Here is a 22582-nt window from a genome sequence, read left to right as displayed (position 1 = left end):
TTCATAAATGCTCTTTAAAAATACTAATTATTGTGGGAGGTTATGTATGAGGGTGTTAACTTTCATGTGTGAGGGTTATATGTGTGTGCGGTGGTAACTTCCATGTGTTATATGTGTGGGGATGTTAACTTTCATGCATGAGGGCTATATGTGTATGGGGCTGGTAACTTTTATGTGGGGGAGTTATACGTGTGAGGGGTCAGCTTTTGTATGTGAGGGCTATATATGTGTGTGGGACTAACATTCCGGGTTCTGTTCCCCCTGCCTTGTTGACGTAAGGTATCTTGATGTCTCTGCTGCTGTGTTTCTGCTACATATTTGAGGCTATTTGGTCCATGAACTTTCAAGCCATTTTTGGTTCTGCGTCTCCTCCCACCAGGAGTGCTAGGCCTGAGGTGGATGCCCCACATCCAGCCTTCCCATGGTTCAGGCTAGTGCAGAGAAGGCGTTACTCCGAGCAGTCTTCCAGCACAGTTAAAGGTGTTTTGATTGGCAAGGAAGCCTTTGTGACGTGAATTTCCAAGGGACGTTAGTAGAGTCTTAATAGCATTTTTTGTTGTTATTTTTTGCTGTTTGGGGGCCTGTCTCTACCTCCTGAGTACTGGAGTTATAGGTCTGTATCACCACTTCCAAATCTAGTAACATTTTAAAACAAACAAACAAAAAAATTGTGTTTTGGGCTGGAGAAATGGCTCAGAGGTTAAGAGCATTGCCTGCTCTTCCAAAGGTCCTGAGTTCAATTCCCAGCAACCACATGGTGGCTCACAACCATCTGTAATGAGGTCTGGTGCCCCCTTCTGGCCTGCAGGCATACATACAAACAAAATATTGTATACATAATAAATAAATAAATATTTTTTAAAAAATCGTGAGTTTTAGTGAGTAAGGATTAATTTGTCTGGTGTTAAATGTTTCTATTAAAAATATTGTGGCTATTTTTTTGTATGGTGTGTTTGTGTATGTGTGTGTGTGTGTGTGTGTCCATATACAAAGAGAAAGGAGACCAATGAACATGATCAGGTCCTTAACACGTATCTTCCTCTGTCACTGTCCACCTTACTTAAAAATATTACATTCAAGGGGGCTGGAGAGATGGCTCAGCGGTTAAGAGCATTGCCTGCTCTTCCAAAGGTCCTGAGTTCAATTCCCAGCAACCACATGGTGGCTCACAATCATCTGTAATGAAGCCTGGTGTCCTCTTCTGGCCTGCAGACAGAATACTGTATGCACAACAAACAAATAAATAAATATAAAAAAAATATTACATTCAAATATTGTGCAAGTGTGTGTGTGTCCATATACAAAGAGAAAGGAGACCAATGAACATGATCAGGTCCTTAACACGTATCTTCCTCTGTCACTGTCCACCTTACTTAAAAATATTACATTCAAATATTGTGCAAGTGTGTGTGTGTGTGCGCGCGCGTGCGTCATGATGCATGTGTGTTTAGTAGACAGGAGTTGGTTACATTATATGGGATGCTGGGACAAAACTAATTCAAATTTAATGACAAGTGCCCTTACTGAGCCATCTTTGTGTGTGTGTGTGTGTGTGTGTGTGTGTGTGTGTATACAACATTTGTGGGTGTCCTCTGGGGCTAGAAGAGCATATCGGAGCCCCTGAACTGGTGTTACAGGCTGTTAGGAGCCACTGAATCTAGACTCTGAAAACTAAACTCAGGGTGCACCTGAGAGATGGCTCAGCAGTTAAGAGCACTAGCTGTTCTTCTAGAGAGCCGGAATTCAATTTCCAGGACCCACAGGGCAGCTCACAACTGTCTGTAACTCCTGTTCCAGGAGACATGACACCCTCCTACATACATAAATGCAGGCAATACACCAAATGCACATAAAAACTTTAGGCTTTACATTAAAAAAAAAAAAAAGAAAGAAAGCCGGGCAGTAGTGGCGCACACCTTTAATCCCAGCACTAGGGAGGCAGAGGCAGGCGGATCTCTGTGAGTTTGAGGCCAGCCTGGTCTCAAGAGCTGGTTTCAGGACAAACAAGCCCCAAAGTTACAGAGAAACCCTGTCTCAAAAAACAAAACAAAACAAACAAACAAACAAAAACAAAGAAAGAAAGAAAGAAAGAAAGAAAGAAAGAAAAGAAAGAAAGAAAGAAAGAAAGAAAAGAAAGAAAAGAAAGAAAAGAAAGAAAGAAAGAAAGAAAGAAAGAAAGAAAGAAAGAAAAAGAAAAGACAAGACTGGACTCAGGTCCCCTGCAAGGCCGGAGTGGTAAATGCTCTGTTCTGGTTTGCTTGCTGCTCCTGTGCTAAAACACTGACCAAAAACAATTTGGGGGAGGAGAGGAAAGGGTTTATTTGGTTTATATCATGATAGATCATTGAGGAACGTCAGGGTAGAAATTCAAGACAAAAACCTGGAGACAAAACTGAATCAGATGAATTAGAGACTATGGAGGAATGAACACAGAGGAAGTATTTTAAATTATATGAATAGGCAGAGGCAGGCAGATCTCTGTGAGTTCGAGGCCAGCCTGGTCTATGAGAGCTGGTTCCAGGACAGGTTCTAAAACTACAGCGAAACCCTGTCTCAAAAACCCAAAATAATAATAATAATAATAAGTTATATGAATAAAATCTGGGCATGGTGGCACACACTGTTAATCCCAGAACTCAGGAGGCAGAGGTAGGTGGATCTCTGAGTCTAAAGTCAGCCTGGTCTACAGTGTAGGTTCCAGGACAGCCAGGACTACACAGAGAAACCCTGTCTCAAAAGGGGAATATATATATATATATAACACGTGAGTTACAAGCAGTTTTGAGCCACCTGATGTGGATGCTGGTAATTGAACTCTGAACTTCTGCAAGAGCAGTGTATGCTCTTAACCACTGAGATATTCTCCATCTCCTCCCACTCCCCTTAACTTACTGTCTTATACAACCCAAGACCACCTGCCGAGGGGTAGCCTCATTCATAGTGGGCTGAGCCTTGCTACATTAATCATTAGTCAAGAAAATGCTCTGAGACCTGCCTAGGGACCAGTCTGATATAGGCAATTGCTCATCTGAGTTTCCCTCGTCCCAGGTTTACTTTATGTCAAGTTGACCAAAACTAGCTATCACACAGCTCTACCTATTGAGCCATCTCTATAGCCCCTCCTCCTCTGAGACAGGGTCTCCCAATTATTCTGAAGTTAATAGACTGTAGTAGATTGTGATCTCCAGGGATCTGTCTCCACCCTCCCAGCAAGAGTTATAGACAATAAGTGCTGTCACACCCTGCTTTTTTTTTAAAAAATTTTTTTGAATGGGTATTTTAGCATGCAGTGCCCACAGAGACCAGAAGAGGGCATTGGATCACCTGGAATTGGAGTTACAAGGATTTGGGGTACACATGCAAACAGGTCACTCAATCTTGGTCTCTGAAAGAGTAGCCAATGTTCCTTAGACACTGATCCATCTCTCCAGACCCAGAGATTTCTTTATTTTATTATATTATGTGTGTCTTCATGAGTTTCTGCAGGTACCCCAGGATCTCCTGGAACTGGAGTTACAAGAGATTATGAGGTGCCTGATATGGGTGCTGGAAACCAAACTCAGAAGTCCTGTAAGAACAACAGGTACTTTTAATTGGTAAGCCATCTCTTCTCTGTCTGTCTCTCTCCCTCACACACACACACACACACACACACACACACACACACACACACACAGCTTTTTAAACTAAAAAGGCATTATTTTTAAAATTATGTGTGACTGTGTGCATGTACACCTGCAAGAGTGCAGATGTCTGCAGATGATGGCTTTTCCATGGATTATGGGGATCCAAACCGAGGCCCTTACATTTGCAGAGCAGGACCTTTACTGAATGCATCATCTCCCCCAAGAAAGGAAGGATTAAGGACGTGGTAAAATGAAAACTTAGATCACTTTTAAGATTGATTTTTATTAGTTTTAATCATGTGTATATACCTGTGCCTGGAGGGCAGAGGTGTTGGATTCTCTGGCAAGTGACAGGCGGCTCTGAACTTCCTGATATTGGGGCTGGGAACTCTTCTCTGCAAGAGTAGCACGAGCTCTCAGACACTGGACCATCTCTCCAGCCCTAAGAAGTAGGTCTTAACGTCAAGGAGATTGTCTGAAGTACAAGGTCTGTAGTAAAAGGTGTTCATTGATGTAAAGCAGACCAGGGTCAGAGTGTCCTGAGAAGTTAACACACTGGCACCTACTGGCAAAGCAGCAGTTAACAGGGATGGAGCTGGACTGCTACGTTTACTAAGAAAATGGGAAGACTACTCAGAGGCTGTTAATTGATGACATGACCAAGAACGACAAGTAGATTACATTTTAGATAATATAAAACATAAGAACATTTTACATCAATTTCAAATCCATTCCTGCTTTTGTTTGAGACGCACTGTTACCCAATCCTGTATCAACTTCCCAAGTGCTGGCATTACAGGTGTGGACCACCACCCTGGATTTCTCTATTTTAAAAATAATAAAAGTGCAATCAAATTGTACCATGCTGTAACAAATCATATACTTCTGACTTGAAAGAATTTTGCAAACAGGTTTGTGGGTTGTTTTCAAGACATGATCTCACTATACAGCTATGGCTGTCCTGGAACTATGTAGACCAGGCTGGCTTCGAACCCAGGAGATTCGCCTGCCTCCGAGTGTGTGACACTACGCCCGGCCTCAAACAGATTTTTAAAGTTATTATTATTATTATTTTGTTTTGGTTTTTGAGGCAGGATTTCTCTGTAGCTTTGGAACCTGTCCTGGAACTCACTCTGAGGACCAGGCGGGCCTCAGACTCACAGATTCGCCTGCCTCTGCTGGGATTAAAGGCGTGCGCCACCACCGCCCGGCTAAAATAATTTTTTATGATACTATGGTAAGATAACCACATATACAATCATGCTGGAGTTTACACTGAGTATTAACAATAGTCAATATTTAACACACTATAAGATGACTCCAGACTCAGCGCGCTTGGAATAGTCTTCCAACGCACCCCAAAGACTGCGACCAAAATCATCTTTGTAAAATAAAGGTGACAGTGTGATTTAAGTAAAAACCCGAACTTAGAATCTGGGTTCCTATTCGTCCTCTACTATTTAGAAGAGATACAGGAAACACACATTGCTCCCAGTTCTGACGACGCGAGTTCGATCCCCGACCCGAGCCCCCTTTGACTTAATTCTAAGAGTCATAGTCGTCGGTCTCGCGCCTAGTCGAATTTCACAGCTCACTCTCCTGCCAGTTCACCTAGTAACCCCCGTTCTCAGACGGGTTAGCGCCTGAGCACGACCCGGAAGGAGAACCCGCCCTTCCGCCTCCGACCCGCCAATCACCGCGGGCTCCCGTTTTCGCAGCCGGGGTGAGGCCCACCCTCAGGAGCCGCCTAGTGTGGCCCAGGGAAGGAGCAGGCGCGTGCGCAGTGGCGTCGGAGGCCCTTCCGGTGCGCAGGGCACAGACAGGGTGTACGGACGCGGGCGCGCTCACTAGCACGCACGCCCTCCTCTCGCGCCGCCGCGGTCGTTCCCGCGTACACCAGCAGCGCCGTCATTTCGGCAGAGATGCTGCGGGCCTGTCAGTTATCCGGCGTGACCGTCGCGGCCCAGGTGAGCGTGGGGTCCCCCCAGGGGGCGCGTGGTCACACTGACTGCAGACTGCCAACGGACGACGGGAGGGCGTCCATGATGCGCAGCCCCTGAGCAGAGGCGCGCCAAGGGTGTCAGAGCCGGAAACTGAGGCAGCTCACTGGGGCGGCCGCTCGATTGGAATGACTAGAGGCTTATTGCTGAAGAAGCGGGCTGGGGTGTGGAGCGCTCGCGGGGGAGGCGGGTGTGTCCTGCCGAGGCGTGGCCTGGTATCCAATCAGTACCTCGTTGCTTCAGTCTGGGACCAATCCTGGCCGCCGGTGTCTGGGCCGCCGGTTGGGCACGTGATAGGTTTCCAATCATGAAGGTCGGGGCGGGAGAACTACACTTCCCAGCAGGAATTGCTTCTGAGGGCTTGTTGCATCTTTAATAAGTAGGTTCCTGGGCTGGAGGAGAGCCTGCGTTTTAGGGGTCAAGGTTGCAGTTAATCTGAATGGGTTGCTTTTGTTTTCGTAGTCTAGAGCACCTTTGAGCTATTCTCACTCTACAATAAAAAGAAAGATTTTTCGTTTCTGGAGCTTAAACTTCTAGTGCTTGTGGAAGGACAGGCAGGAGTCGTGACCTTGTGCTCATATCTAAGATTAGTTTGGGGATCAGTGTCTCTAAGCACTTAGAACCGTGTCTGACATTCAGGTATCCTAGGCACTCTGCTTTGCTTTTTGTAAAAAAAAAAAAAAATCAGAACTATTAATATAACTTTCTACGGTTGAAAATAAAAATCTTGTTTCCATTGCTCAGGATTTCCAGAAAATTAATACTTTGACGAAAGGTTATGAGAAATATGGTGCAAAGTCGAACAGCAGTTGGATAAAATCCCTAGACCGGGCCCTCTAGAATTGATAGAAGTTAAGCGGTTTTCTTTTTGTTTGTTTTTGGTTTTTCGAGACAGAGTTTCCCTGTGTAGCCCTGGCTGCCCCGATGGAACTCGTACTGTAGACCAGGCTGGCCTCGAACTCAGAGAAGTTCACATGCCTCTGCCTCCCGAGTGCTGGGATTAAAGACGTGGGGCACCACCGCCCTGGAAACAGTTTTGTTTTTTAAGTTTGATTCTCTCCCTGTCCATCAGCTGCTTGCATAGGGAAATGAGACCCGTGTTCATTTTCTATTGGTATTTCTCAAACAGCTTGTAACAGCACCCCCATTGATTGCCATCCCATCATGTTCAGAGTAAAGTCAAGGCTCTTCTCACACCTTGTTCTCTATCCTGTCCATCACTGTCTTTTACAGTAGCACGTCCAGCAGACACATCACTGGTGGTCTTTTTTGTTTTTTTGGGTTTTGTTTTTGCTCTGAACTCTTCACAGGTCTTGACTCACCTCCTTTATGCAGGTCCGTTCTTAATAAATCTGCCTTCCCTTTGGAGCTGCCTTTCCTTTCTAAAGTGGATGTGGACCCACTCTAATCTGCATCACTCTCACTTTGCCCCTGAGTATTTGTATGTCAGCATTACCTGACTGACATATGTGCCTTTCCTGTATATTTCCTACATTTAAAGTTAAGTGTGGTGTTACATGCCTGCAATCCCCTGCCGGCAGAGGGGTCCAGCTAGGTCTCTAGTTAAATTACAGGTCAGCCTGGTCTACCTGTAGGAAGATCCTGCCCCATAAAAGTTCTTAAACTCCACAACTAGCCTGTGCCTGTCTTGTTCGATGCTGTATTTCCAGTCGTGACAGTTTCTACTAGATGCTCAGTAAATGTGACCTGCCTGAGTGAGCTATGGTTTGTTTTTCTTACTCTCAACAAGTGCTCTGACTTTGAAACGCCCCCTTAGGCTTTAGGGCCTCTGGTGGTGTATTAAGTTAGGATTCTCCAGAGAAACAAAACGTGTGTGTGTGTCTGTGTGTCTATAGAATGACTGATTTATAAGGGCTGAGTTCACGTAGTTATGGGAGTTGGTAAATCAGAATCTGCAGTGTGGGCTGGCAGAGCAGAGACGGAGGGAGCCAGGTGCAGTTGCAGTCTGCAGGTGCCATATGGAAACTTGGGAGAGCAGCTGGTGCAGCTCCAGCCCAAAGGCCCTGTGCTGGGGAAGTTCTTGCTTTTTATTCTAGGAGGCCTTCAGCTGTTTGCCTGAAGCTCACCCATGTTATAGAGGGCAGTCTACTTTACTAAAAAGTTCACCACTTTAAATATTAATCTTAGTCAAATACACACACACCCATCACCATCAGAGATAGTACCTTTATCATTCTTAGTCTCACTTCAAAATCCTTGAATTTTTACGTGTATTTTTTTAAATATTGTTCTCTCTCTCTTTTTTTTTAGAGATGTGTTTTTTTTTAAATATTTATTTATTTATTATATATACAATATTCTTTCTGCCTGTATGTCTACAGGCCAGAAGAGGGCACCAGACCTCATTACAGATGGTTGTGAGCCACCATGTGGTTACTGGGAATTGAACTCAGGACCTTTGGAAGAGCAGTCAGTGCTCTTAACCACTGAGCCATCTCTCCAGCCCATAGAAATGTGTTTTTAAAGTTCTTCCTCAGTGTTTTTTTCCCTCAGTTCTTTTACTGTAACACAAGGTTCAGTCTTCTAGAGGTGATCATTAGATCTAGAGGACCGGAGCTTTGAGTCTGGCTAAGCCTCTTCCACACCTCATACTTGGAAGTAGTAATTTGCTCATGTCATCCTTGTTTGATCTAGGTCAGAATATTGAGAATTAATGTCATAAGCTTTCTTTGCTTATACTTTAAAAGAAGAGGGGAGGGGCCGGAGAGATCCGTGGTTAAGAGTGGCTGCCTATTCTTCCAGAGGACCTGGGTTCCATCCCAGGATCCATGTGGCCTGCAAGTGTAACCTCCAGTTCCTCGGGGTCTGATGCTCTCTTCTGGCCTCGCATACACCATGCCTCTGCTTACACATGGTGTATAGAGACACATGTTGGCAAAGCACCCACACACATAAATAAAAATAAAGAAAACATTTTAAATGTCCTAATTCAGTTTGTCCTTATAAAATGTAATACTTTTAGAGTGTTTTCATTACTTAAAAAGATTTTATTTAAAATGCTTTCTCATGCAATCTATTTTGATCACATTATCCCCTCTCTCCTAGTCCTTCTCTATTCAAGTTCATATTCTTTCTATCAACAAAACAAAAAGTAGAGAAAACAACAAAAAATAAACAGAAAAGGACAAACTTTAAAAAAGAAAAGTAGAAGCAAAAAAAGCAAGAAAAATGAAAGCACACACACAAAACGTACTTCATTTTGTGTTAGTCAACTACTCCTGGGCATGGGGCTGCCTTGGAGTGTGATATATATATATATATATATATATATATATATATATATATATATATATATATATATACACACACACACACACGCATACACACATACATACATACCCAGTGGCGCTCCATTGGAGAAAGAATTTTTTCTTTCCCTACAAATAGCTTCTCCGTTATCTTTCCTTTCTCTTTCCAGTGCTGAGATTTTGACTGGTTTAAACCTGTGCAGGTCTTGTGGGTGCTGTCACAGTTTCTGTGTGTTGACACAGACATCAGTTTTGTGTTTCGAAGAGACCGTTTCCTTGGAGTCATCCACCACCTCTGGCTCTTAGAATCTTTCTGCTTCTGCACAGAACTCTGAGCCTTGAGAGGAGGGGTTTGATACAGACATCATCTGTAGGGCTGAGTGCTCCAGAGTCTCTGCACATTGTCCTCTTGGTTACTCACTGTCAATGACAAGAAGAGTCTTTGATGAGGATTGAATGATGCTCTGGTTTACGGGTAGAGCATTGTCCTTAGGAGTCGTTGTATTCTCTGTTCCCTCAACAGAGTAATAGTGGGTTTTCCCCAGACCCATAACCTGTCTGGTCTCAGGTTCTCAGCCACTGTAGCGGTGTCAACACCTCGCCTGTCTTCTGGCTTCTGAGATCACTGCACATACACAGGCACACATATACATACATTCAGGTAAAACATCCATACATGCAAAATAAAAATAAATCTTTAGCTGCTGGTTATGCTGGCATACACCGGTAGGATTTGCTGAAGGAGACAGAGGCAGGAGGATCATGAGTTCGAGGCCAGCCTGGGCTACTCATTAAAAAATAAATCTTTAAAGGAAAAAAGAAAGAGTACTGTTTTGATGGTGAACCAGGCCAGTTTGTTTAACTAAGACCAAGGCTGAATTTGTCTGTTAGTGATGCAGACTGTTAACCACACATGCTGGAAAATAGTTAAGTCGATCTGTGCAGCCCGCTCTTTGCTCCTGCTGATACATCATCCTATTTATTATTCTTCCTTTTCCTGTCTCTGTACCTAAGGTCACCTCAAAAATGTTGGGCCTGGTGATACAGTACAAAGACAAAAAGAATAAAAGAAAAACACACTTGTGAATGATCAAAAAACCTAAAATACTTTACTAAAATAGAAAATTATTTTAAAAGTATTTAAAAAAAAAAATCAAGCCTGTTGAGGCCAGAGGCTTCTAAACCATTTTTATAAGCACATCTTACATACTGTAGTGTACCTGAGTGAGAAATAATGTAAAAGGTATTCATACATGTGCAGGAAATACTAAAGGATCAGATTTTGGTTTTGGTTATACTAAATAGTACCTAGCATTTCCATAATTCCCATAGCCAAAAAGTACCTCTTTCCTTCTAGGGTACAGAATATTTTTCCCAAAGTACTTGTTTTTGTGGGGAAAAAAAGTACTCTTTTTTTTGTGTGTTTGTTTGTTTTGTTTTGAGACAGGGTTTCTCTGTGTAGTCCTGACTGTCCTAAAACTTGTTCTGTAGACCAGGCTGGCCTCAAACTCAAGAGTTCTGCCTCCTGAGTGCTGGGATTAAAGGTATGGATCACCACTGCCCAGCACAAAGAATTCCATTTATTTATTTATTTTTAAGGACAGGCTTTCACCTGGTAGTTCTGGCCAGGCTGGTATTTGCTTTATAATCTAGGCTGGCTTTGAACTTGTGGCTGTCTTCTTTCTAGGATAATAGGGGTATATCTGATGACATGATTGTCATCCCCCCCCTTCTACCTCCTCAATTGTATTTATTTATTTATTTGGTATTTCAAGTCAGGGTTTCTTTGGATAACCTTGACTGTCCTAGACCTAGCTCTGTATACCAGGCTGACCTTGAACTCACAGAGGTCTGCTTGCCTCTGCCTCCCAAGTGCTGAAATTAAAGGCGTGCACTACCAGTGTCCCCTGCCTCTACCTCTGAAGTACTGGGATTATAGTTGTGTACCCCACTCCTGGCTCTTGTAATATTTTAGTTGTAGGAAAATTTAAGTTGTTGCATATAAATTTGTATTTCAAATTTACAAGTGGTCATTGATAGTGTTAAGTTCATCAGCCAGCAAACTTTATTGTAGAATCTAGAACCCTGGCATAGGATTCACAGGGGACTTTTCTGTAGTGCCTGTCTGCTTTCGGGCTGTTCCACTGTACACTGGTTTCTTTATGTATTCTTTTGGTTGGTTGGTTGGTAAAGCTGAGGAATTACATATTTTTTTTTGGCTTTTGTTTGTTAAAGCGTGTTTTACGCTTCTAAAGGTAGAAGCGTTGGTGCTAACCTTATGACACTAATTACATGGCTATGTGTCAAGACAAATTACTTTCCTTTCTACATCATAAGCCATTAAAAAAATGAATCCTAAAATTTAGAAGTAGTCATTATTTTTTTGTGCCAAAATCGAAGGTTTGGGTTTTATAAAATAGAGACACTGTTTGAGAGAGCAAACTAGAGGCAACCATTATACTTGACAGTGATTTAGGCAGTGATTGATGCCAAATACGCAAGCAACAAAAAGTATCTCCGAAGTTGGGTGTTGTGGTGCATACCTATAGGCCCTAGGACCGGGGAGGCAGAGGCAGGAAGATCCAGAGTTCAAGATTGAGCTGGGGAGATGACTTAGCTGGTAAAGTGCTTGTACATCAGCATGAGGACCTGGGTTCAAGTTCCCAGCACACACATGAGGAGGAATGCTACCCCATTGCTGAGGAAGAAGAGGGAGATTCCTTGAGCTCACTGACCAGCCAGTCTAGCTCCAGATTCGGTGAGAGGCTCTTTCTCAAAAATTAAAGTGGGTAACTATTGAGGAATACATCTGACCATTCCCACTGGTCTCATGTATCTGAGCAATACACATGTATACATATATGAACATGTGTTTGTATGTATATGCATACAAATCCCAAACAACAACAGTATGCTTGTTGACACACACCTATATATATTTGGGGAGAGTAATTTGAGTAATTGCCTCTCAGATTGTCTTCTGAAGTATTTTCTTGATTAATGATTGATGTGGGAGGGCTCAGTCCATTGTGGGCAGTTCTACCCTTGGGCAGGTGATCCTAGGTGATAGAAGAAAGCAAGTTGAGTAAACCATGGGGAGCCAAGCAATAAGTAGCATTCTTTATGAATCTTGCCTCTGCTGCTGCTTGAGTTTGTGTCCTGACTTCCCTCAATGATTAACTATGACTGTGATGGTATGTGAAAGCCAAATAAAACCTTTCTTTTCTAAATTGCATTTGGTCATGGCAATTTTTTGTTTTCCTTCAAGAAAGAGTTTCTCTGTGTAACAGCCCTGGCTTCCCTGGAATTTGCTCTGTAGACTAGACTGGCCTCAAACTCAGATCCGTCTGCCTCTGTCTCTGCTTCCTCAGTGCTGGGATTAAAGGCATGTGCCACCACTACCCAGCTGGCCGTTGTCCCGCGCTACCGTCTCGCCAGCAAGAACCACACGGAACACTAGGATCCTTCTGCAGAATAGCTTTATGTCTCTTGGGAGCAGAGCATAAGCCAACACGGCCGTGGGGACCCAGATAAGATGGAACCCATCCCTTATAAAGGAAACAGACCCTGCCCTGGACGTGTCATTCCCGGATTGGCTGACTGCTCCCAGTCCCAGGTGAAACCTCGGGAGTAGGCAGGGACGCAGCGGTAGAGAGTTACAAAGCACGTGCGCTGAGATTAAAGACGTGTGCCGCCACACCTTGGGGTCACAGAGGTCAATCTCTACCTTTGTTCCTAGAAGCAATGGAGAATGTGGTCCGGCCCTCCACATATCCCCCTTTTTTTACTTCTTTGCAGAAAGGCAACTCCCTAGGAAGGTAAAGATAGAGGTCGCACTTCCCAAAATGAAAACATAAAAATGGGCTTACACGGAATCTGTCCCTAGGCTCATGACACCTGGAACCTATCCGGCCTGCCCTCTGCCATTTTTCTGGGAAAGGGAATATACAGCAGAAAACCCTTAAGCAGAGCGACTTATCTCTCAGAGAGGGCCATTCTCTGTGCGATGCTCTTCAGCTCGACAACCTTCAGGGCTAGCTAAGCCAAGCACTCCACCCTGTGCAATGGACCACAGTCCTAGGGGTGCAGGAGCTGATTGGCTTAAACCCTACTGCTTTAGATAACCACACATCAGTAGAGGCCCCCTGTTTCAGGGCAGCCAGCGCTTGTGCAATAACCACTTTGTCCCTACAATTTTGGGATTTGAGTCAGCAGACCATCCATAGGAAAAACACTAATCCATAGCATAGGACTGTTCCAAAACATTTCCACCCCCACCCATTCTTTGAAGTAGGGGAATGAGAGACACGGCCCAGGACTGAAGTCCTACGGCCAAGCTTATAAATCATCTCTAGGACAGTAGGGAGGGGGCCCAGAGTCTTATTGGTTGTAAAAAATCGGGGAGACACAGCCATCCTATGGTTGACTGGTAACAACTTCAGGAAGGCTGAGAGTGTCCTCCATCGGTGCTCTGTCATCCATCCGCAAAATGGCAGGAGGAACAGCAGCCAGGTCCTCAGGCGAATCCGTGTGTTGTGGATCACTCTTCACTGTTCGGGTCAATCGCTCTGGCAGCCAGAATGGGCTTTCTTGATCCTGTGGGAAAACACAAACAGCTCCCCTGGATCTCAATAAGATGGGATCCGGGCCTTTCCATTCATTAGAAAGCACATCTTTCCACTTAACCAAATCTTTGGGCCGCTGCGAATCCGAACAATGTCGTGTTGCAGCATTTTGGCCATTATCATCCAGATTTAAAAAATTTATGGTGAACAGAGCCATGGCGATGGCCACCCTTGGTGTCGTGGGCAGCTCTGTCAACATTCCCCCTTTCTGTGGCACCTAGGAAAAACCCAGGCCCTGTTTGCTGATATTAGGTTTAGGATTTATTGGCTCCCGTATTCCCTGCTGGGAGCGACCCAAGTCCCTTCCTGGCCTATGACCCATTTTGATCATTATATCTTGGGCCCGAGATGAATATGCATTAGATAGGGTCAATCCCATGCCCTGCATCACGTCTCTTCCCCATAAGTTGACCGGCAGGGGGAGGACATATGGTGTAAAATATCCTGACTGCCCTTCATCTGTTTCCCAGGTTAATCTGGTGGAGCTAATGGTGGGATTTGCACTGTAGCCCAAGCCCTGTAGGGCATGAGACGACTCAGTAACTGGCCAGGACTGTGGCCACCAGCGCGACGAGATAATACTTTTGTCTGCGCCGGTGTCCAAAATGCCTTTGAAGCATTTACCATTGACCCAAAGGGGCAGTTTGGGTCGATCTTGAAGACTAACAACCAAGTAAGCTGAATCCTGTCCTGTTGACCCCATTAATCTATTCTCCGGCCTCTGGTGGATGTCTGCCGGAAGAAGCAGTAATTGAGCTATCCTGTCTCCTTTACTGATGGAAAAAACTCCACTAGGGCAAGAGCATAGGGCTTGTATCTCAGCAGTGTGCTGACTATCAACGAGACCTGGGTGGACGATTAATCCCTGTAGGGTAAGCGAGCCACGTCCTAAAAGCAGGCCCACGCTTCCAGGGGGTAGGGGCTCAGGCAGCTGCACAGGGACGGGCTGTACCCCCATTTGAGGCATTAATAAGAAGTCGGTGGAGGCACACAAGTCCACTCTTGTTCTGCCTCCGAGGGTCCCTCGGTCATTGCCCTGGCGAACTTGTTCCCATATTTTTGGGGGCCCTGGGACCAAGGGCCCGCCATCCCGTTTTTTGGATTATCAATCTGTGGGTTTCCTAATGGTGGGAGGATCTTACCATGGGCGCCCCTAACGGAGTAGCAGAGCTCTGCCCTATGATAACCTTTACCACAGCGTGAGCAAAGCATAGGGGGCGCTCTCTCCTTTTCCGATAACCTACAGTCCCTTTTTAAGTGTCCTGGCTTCCCACATTTAAAACAAACTCTTCTGTCTGGCCCTTTAAAATGGTGTTTTTGTGATTGCATGATGGCTGCAGCCAAACCTGCATTCGTCAGGGGTCCTCCTAGTTCTCTACAGACCCTAAGCCAGTCCTGTAGCCCTTTATTTTTCCTAGGTGCTATGGCGGCACGGCACTCCTGCGTGGCTTGCTCAAAAATGAGCTGCTCAATTAGGGGCGTGGCCGTATCAGTATCGCCAAAAATGCGTCCTGCTGCCTCAATCATTCTTGCCACGAAATCTGAAAAAGGCTCCTGAGTCCCTTGTATAATCTTAGTGAGCGGAGTGCTCCCTTCTCCCTTTTTTGACAAGGCTTTCCATGCTCTTACAGCTGTATCGGCTATCTGGCGGTAGGCGCCGTAAGGGTAGTTTGTCTGGGCAGCGGCATAGTGCCCTCGCCCAGTCAGGAGGTCAAATGTCCATTGCTGTTGTTCTGGAATTAAGGCCTGAGCATTAGCTCTGGCCTGTTCCTGGGCTGCCTCGTGCCACAGTGCTTTCCATTCCAAATATTGACCCATGCTGATGAGCGATGCTTTTGCAACTGTTTCCCAGTCCGCTGGAGTCATGGCAGACAAGGCCAATCTATCCAACTGGGCTAAGGTAAAATTAGCAGTCACTCCATACTTTCTGACTGACTCTGCTAATTCTTTGATTTGATTGTACTCCACAGGTGCATGTAATCGCCCGTTTTCCCCTTCATAAACGGGGAAAGCCAAGTGTAGCTTTCTCTTGACCTTATCAGGGATAAATGAAAAGGTCTTTGGCCCAAGGCTTTCCTCATAAGGAGGCGCCGAAGGGGCAATTGAGGAAAGGTGTAGCCTATAATGAGGCGGATGGACCGTTTGGGATAACCTCATGGCCCTGCCGTTGGCTAATTCTACTTCCTCCTCTGTATCCATTTCTCCTTCCTCTTCTCCTGCAGAAGACTTTTGGCCTTGTGGGCCAATATTCTCCCCCATTTCTACTTCCTTAGAATTCCTGGAGGGTCCTTTTTCCTTAATTTTTTCTCTCACGCGCGCGTCTAACCTCCCACTGCATTCAGTTTCTGATATTCTGTCCTGAATTTCCTCCGCCCTTGCAACAACCGCTTGGCAAGATTCATCTTTTAAGCAATTTTTGATGGAAAATAAGAGAATTGCTAAGATAAGCATCAAAGCCTGTATGAAACCTTCCCAATGCGGAGACAAGTCGAGCTCAAAACCGAAAAATCCAGGAACAGACATTACCTCTCTGATATGCAGACCCTGCAGTTCTGAATCCTTCCTGAATCCAAAGTGAATCCAAGAGATCCCCGTCGGTGCGGTGGTCAAGATTCCTCGGCGTCCCGAGGGCTTCGGCACCAGATGTCCCGCGCTACCGTCTCGCCAGCAAGAACCACACGGAACACTAGGATCCTTCTGCAGAATAGCTTTATGTCTCTTGGGAGCAGAGCATAAGCCAACACGGCCGTGGGGACCCAGATAAGATGGAACCCATCCCTTATAAAGGAAACAGACCCTGCCCTGGACGTGTCATTCCCGGATTGGCTGACTGCTCCCAGTCCCAGGTGAAACCTCGGGAGTAGGCAGGGACGCAGCGGTAGAGAGTTACAAAGCACGTGCGCTGAGATTAAAGACGTGTGCCGCCACACCTTGGGGTCACAGAGGTCAATCTCTACCTTTGTTCCTAGAAGCAATGGAGAATGTGGTCCGGCCCTCCACAGGCCGTGGTGTTTTATTTATCACAGCAATAGGAAGCAAATGAGAACAAACAAAAGTCTGGGTCATCCTAGGCTATATGAACAGTTTGAGATCAGCCTGGGATATAGGAGACCCTGTTTCAAAAAAAAAGAAAAACAAGACGCCGGGTGGTGGTGGTGCATACCTTTAATCCCAGCCCAGCACTCGTGAGGCAGAGGCAGGCAGATCTCTGTGAGTTTTAGGCCAAGCTAGTCTACAGAGCGAATTCCAGGACAGGCTCCAAAGAAACTTTGTCTCGAAAAATGAAGGGGAGAGAAAGAGAGAGAGAGAAAGAGAGAGAGAGAGAGAATGAGAGAATTTGTATCAAAGCTGCAGTGGTTTAAATGAGAATGTCCACCCCCAGGCATATTTGAATGCTTGGTCCCCGGTTAGTGGAGAAGAACTAGGAGGTGTAGCTTTCTTGGAGAAGGTGCACCATGTCTTCCTGTTTACTGCCATGCTCCCCACCGTGGTGGTCATGGACTCTTCTCTGGACCTGTAAACCCTAAATAAACTGTTATGTAAGTTGTCTTAATCATGATATCTCATCATAGCAATAGAAAAAGCACTGAGATAAAAGGATACTCAAGAGTGAAAGAATGAGTAACTATTTCAAATATGTGGTAAGGTTTTGGTGTTTAGAAAATGCAAAGAACTTCTACAGCTTAACAAGAAGCTAACTCAGAAACTATGTGATGGCACAGAACTTTATTCCCAGAACTTGGGAGGCAGAGGCAGACTGATCTCTAGAGTTCAAGCTAGCCTAGTCTATAGAGTCAATTCCAGGACTGCCAGGGGTCCACAGAGAAACCGTGTCTCAGAAACAAACAAAGCAACAACAAAAAACTCCAAAGCCAGTATATGAAACAATGGAAAATTGCTCAGCATCATTGATCTTGAAAAATTTACATCAAAGCTAAATGAGGTACCCATTCCTATGATTTTAACAGGTTTGAGTACAGTAACGAAATGTTGGTGAGAACTTAAATTGGAACCCTCAAACACTGCTGATGGAAATATAAATGTGTAGCTACTTTGGGAAACAATTTGGAAAGCCTGGAACAGAAGGCAATATATTGTATGGTTTCTTTTCTAGGGATTACCCAGAGTAGACATTCCTAGAAACAAAAAGCAGATATTAGCTGCCAAGGGCTAGGGGAGAGGGGCGAGTGGCAGGAGGGATCTGTGTGACCCCTTAATAGAACCTAGGCTTCCCCTTTGGGTTGGTGAAAGCCTTCTGTGATTTCTAGAACTTGGTAGTGTTGATGGTTATTATTCAGCCTTATTAATATACCGAATACCATTAAATGGTTCAAATGATGAGTGCTTAGTGAGCTTTACCAGACACAGAAATAAAACTTGCCAGTGAGTATTTGCAGGTGGTCAGAGAGGCAGAGTTAGACAGACACTTCAAACTTAGGGAGTCAAAGACAGAATAGTGTGAGCTGTAAAACACATGGCGATTGCAACTAATTTAAACCTATCAAATACGCTTAGATCCATGAATTTAAAACAGTACTGTTTTGGAGTAGGTAAAGTACCTGCTGCCAAGCTTGATGACCTGAGTTCAGTCCAAGGGAACCACATGGAAGAACAAACCAACTCTAGTAAGTTGTTATCCTCTGACCTCTATACATGTGCTGCAGCCTGTGCACATGCATACACATACAAATAAATAAATGTAATGAAAAAATGTATTGGGGGCTGAGTTAAGAGCACCTGTTGCACTTGCAGAGGATTTGGGTTCAATTCCCAGCATCCACATGGTGACTCACCACTATCCCTATCTCCAGTTGCAGAGGACCTGATGCCCTCTTCTGCTCTGTATTGGTACCAAGCATGCACATGGTTCATGTACATACATGCTGATAAAACACACGTAAAATAAATTGAATAAATCTAATAAATTTTTAAAAATCTAATAATTTTTTTAAAAAATAGAAAAATATATTTTAAAAACATGGCCTACTTAACTAGCTATGGGACAAGTTCCTTGAGTTGGGGAAACGACAGCATTGCTCACTGCTTCTGTTCTAGTCTTTCTCTGGGATCAGCTAAGCAACTGTTGCATGTTAGCCCTAAAATAGTGCCTGAGACTTGTATTCCATACTCTCATGCTTGGTTGCTGATGCTGGCTCAGCTCAGCCTTGGAACTCCCGCTTGTGCCATCTCTGTGTATTGGGATTTCCTCACAGCTTAGCAGCGGGTTCTGAGCAGAGTCAGACAGAACCCGTATCCACTTGTGCTGTAGTCTGAGAAGGCACACAGCATCACTTTCACTGCCCTCCGTTAGTAAATTATTCACCAAGCCTGCCTTTCCTAACCCCTGGCAGCCACTATTTGTTTACCATTTCTATGAGTTTTGTCTGTTCTAGATAATACTCATAAAAGACATCATACAGTATCAGGGAAGGACACACAGAGTCCATGTTTGATAGGGAGCAGTACATTTCTGGAGGAGCATTTGGCATATCTGTATAGTTACAGTCAGTGTTACAAAATGAGCTCAGCCCTATTTTTTGTGAGGTTGGAAGCTAGAACAACTGATATCCCCCCATGTAGGTCATTATTATGTAATGTATTCAGCCTTATATTTGTGGGGGTGAGAACTAGAACAACTACCACCCCCCCCCCCCGTGTATGGTCAGTGTTGTATAATGTACTCAGTCCTATTTTGTGGGGGTGGGAACTAGAAAAACTGATAACTGATCGCCCCCTGTATTGTGTAGTACACTCAGCCCTACTTTGTGAGGAGAGAGCCTGAGCAACTGATATTCTCTTCCCATTGCAACCCTCTCTAAGACCCACCATAGTGTCAACACCAGGACCAGGGTCTTATTATTTTAACCAGATCTTATAATGGGATAAGACATCTTTGATGTGGTCTTAACGTTCTTACCCTCCTCCAGTTTTGTTCTATTCTATATCAACATCTACTGGGATGACTGGCAAAGGCTGATCTCTGTGGATAGTTTCTTTCAAAAAAGCAGACAGCAAGAGGTTCCCAGCAGTCATTGTCAGTTCCATAACAAATGCAGAACCTAGCTGGGTATGAAGGCTGATTCCCTGATTGGGGGTCATTCCTGATGCTTGGGATTTTTTTCTGTGTAGTTTTCAGTTCTTTCCTTTGGGTTCTTGTTTTTACACCTTCTGTTATTTCTTTTCCAGAACATGCAGGCTGTTTGCACCTAAGACATAGTTATGGCAGCCGGGCGGGGGTGGCACATACCTTTAATTCCAGCACTTGGGAGGCAGAGACAGGCGGATCTCTGTGAGTTTGAGGCCACCCTGGTCTACAAGAGCTAGTTCCAGGGCAGGCTCCAAAAGCTACAGAGAAACCCTGTCTCGAAAAACCAAAAAAACAAAACAAAACAAAACAAAAAAAAAAACAACAAAAAAACCATAGTTATCGCTCGCTCTTTTTCTCTGGTAGCATCCAGCACCCTTTTCACTTTTTTTTTTTTCTGTTTAAATCCAGTCCGGGTTGATCTTCACCATGTATTAGTAGTTAGGCTTTGGTGTTGCTCTGACCAGATATTCAAAGTAAACAGGGAGTGAAGATTTATTTGGTTCAGTGTTTCAGAGAGCTCAATCCACATAGTTTGTGGTTCTTGCGCTCACAGTGAAATGGAATGTCTTGGGAATGGGTACAAATAAGTAACTGGGGACTCTTATCTTGTGCACCAGAAGCAAAAGAGGATTCCACCGAAGGACTTTGATATGACACTGCTCAGGGTCGTGCCCCTGGTGACCTTTTTCCTCCAGTTTAGAAAGCTTACAGAAAATTCCAGTGACATTCAAGAAATAAGCAACATATATGACTCTTAAAAATGCCAATTAGTCTGAGATTTTCTTTTCAAAATATTAAAGGCTGCCTCTGTGTGTTCCTAGCACTTGGGAGTTGGAAGCAGGGGGATCAAGAGATCAAGGTCAGGTGGGCTGTGTGACCCCTGTCTCACAAAACAGTGACAACAAAACCAGCTAGGGCCTGCCAGATGGTCCTAGTAAAGATGCTTGTACAAGCCTGGCGAGCTGAGTTTGAGCCTGTTAACCACATAAAGGTGTGAGGAGAGAACTGATTCTATGGAGTTTACTCTTCATCGCCACACCGTGTCATTGCACCCTAGCCCTCCATTAAAAACAACAAAGAATGGGCCTGAGAGATAGCTGAGCGAGTAAAGGCACCTACAGCCAAGTCCGATAGTCTGAGTTTGATTCCAGATCCCATGCAGTAGAAGTAGAGAAATGGTCCCCACAAGTTAACAACTGACCCTTACTCATGGGGTGTGGCATGTGTGCACACATAGACACTAAATGAATAAGTAAATGTAATTTAAGCATGAAAAAACTCTTAGAAATTAAACAACAAAGAAATATTTAAGAGTAATTTTTCTGCATTACTGTTTTGAGGTTAGGGATTTATTTTATTTTTGTTTTTGAGACAAGGTCTCACTGTGTATTCCAGGCTGGCTGGCCTTAGACTTGTAGCCGTCTTCCTGCTTCAACCTTTTGTGGGGAGGGGGATTTGAGATAGGGTTTCCTTGTGTAACTCTGACTGTCCTGGAACTTACTTTGTAGACCAGGCTGATCTCAAACTGAACTCAGAGTTTGCCTGCCTCTGCCTCCTGTGTGCTGGATTAAAGGCGTGCACCACCATGCCCAACTGTGCTTCAGCCTTTTAAGTGCTGGTGCAGAACTGGTTCAAACATCTAGAAAAGTGTTTTGTGGCAGATTGATTTCTGAAAGTAAGGTGATTTTTGTTTGAATACATTTGTTTGAGAGCCTAGCCTTTGAGTACATGGGCAATAAAATATTTTTTTTCTGAATTGTCAATTCTGAAAGCTTCTGAGATTCATTTAATTGTTTTGTATTTTGAGGTTGTGGGGCTTTGAACTGGTCTGTAGTTTGTGATCCTTTCTAACCTGCAGAGTGCTGGGATTAAAAGTGTGAGCCACCATGTTTCCAAATTCCTTTAATGTATTGATATACGTCTTCTCCTCCTTTAGAGTTGTCTGTGTGGGAAGTTTGTCCTCCGTCCACTACGACCATGCCGTAGATACTCCACTTCAAGCAGTTCTGGGTATGTGGTTTGTCTGCCTGGCACCAGGCTCTTTACTGTATGCTAATAATAGGTGTGTGTGTGCCTTACTTTGAATATGAACGTGGCTGCATAAACTAACTTTTATTAAGGAAATAGTATTCTGATCACATCCGTGGTTTCAATTACACATGTTCATCATTGGAAGGCTGAGTGCAGTGTAGTAAGACTTTTTTGTGTGTGTGGAACTCACTATGTAGACCAACCTGGCCTCAAACTCATGAGAGATCTGCCTACCTCTACTTCCTGAGTGTTGGGCATCAACAATATATTTTGAGCAGGACTACATTCACATAACCATTTTATTGTAATACATTGTAAAAATTGTTCTATTTAATTATTGTTATAGTTCTCTTACTGTGTTTAGCTAAGTTAAACTTTTTCATAGTTACATATGTACAGAAAACATGCAGTGTTTGATTCTGTCTGTGACTTCAGACATCTTCTGGGGCTTTTGAACAAATCCCCATAGGTAAGGGAGAACTACTATACTATGCTGCAGCTTTGCTCTGAGGTTTGAGGAGGCCTGTCTGATACATTACTTTGGGTAAGACTTTGCTAATGATGCTTCTTGTGGTTCTTTGGTAACTGGGTGGCACGGAGCTTCTGTTTTATAGGCATGCATTTAGATCGTAAGTTTAAAAAGTACTTGTTAGTTCTGGTGACAATTTTTTGTCTTCCTTTCCCAATTTGGGACATTCTGAGAAAGCTTTGGCCTACTTCTCTAGCTCAGTAATTATCAAATTTAAATTTAATTTAATTAGAAGTTCTGCTCGGTAGCCCGGTCTGGCTTTGGTCTCAGAGCAGTCTTCCTACCTCAGCCTAGAGAATGCTAGAATTAGCTTTTTTTTTTTTTTTGTATTTTGTATTTTAATTTTACATATCATTCCCAGTTCTTCTCTCCCTTCATCCTGCTCTCTCCACCTTTCTCTTACCCCACCTTCTA

General features: G+C 44.2%; 1 protein-coding gene across 11 annotated transcripts in view; it reads left to right on the top strand.

Moving 5' to 3' along the window:
• Positions 1 to 5423: 5423 nt before the first annotated feature.
• Positions 5424 to 22582, top strand: part of Immt (inner membrane mitochondrial protein) — a 44620-nt gene continuing 27461 nt past the window's right edge. For 6 of the 11 annotated variants that reach the window (XM_085690705.2, XM_048429523.3, XM_048427392.3 and 3 more), the window contains exons 1-2: positions 5425 to 5593; positions 21545 to 21618. In XM_085690705.2, coding sequence (XP_085546831.2) covers positions 5549 to 5593; positions 21545 to 21618 — 119 coding nt within the window. In that variant the 5' untranslated portion in view covers positions 5425 to 5548. Of the gene's footprint in view, positions 5594 to 21544; positions 21619 to 22582 lie in introns of all 11 variants that reach the window. The other 5 variants (XM_048426610.3, XM_048425908.3, XM_048425154.3 and 2 more) reach the window with 2 other exon arrangements.

The sequence above is a fragment of the Myodes glareolus genome, chromosome 6 (assembly GCF_982192425.1).
Source record: "Myodes glareolus chromosome 6, mMyoGla1.1, whole genome shotgun sequence".
NCBI classification, from domain to species: domain Eukaryota; kingdom Metazoa; phylum Chordata; class Mammalia; order Rodentia; family Cricetidae; genus Myodes; species Myodes glareolus.
The sequence above is the reverse complement of the archived record's forward strand: the minus strand, read 5'-3'. Positions and strand labels throughout refer to the sequence as shown.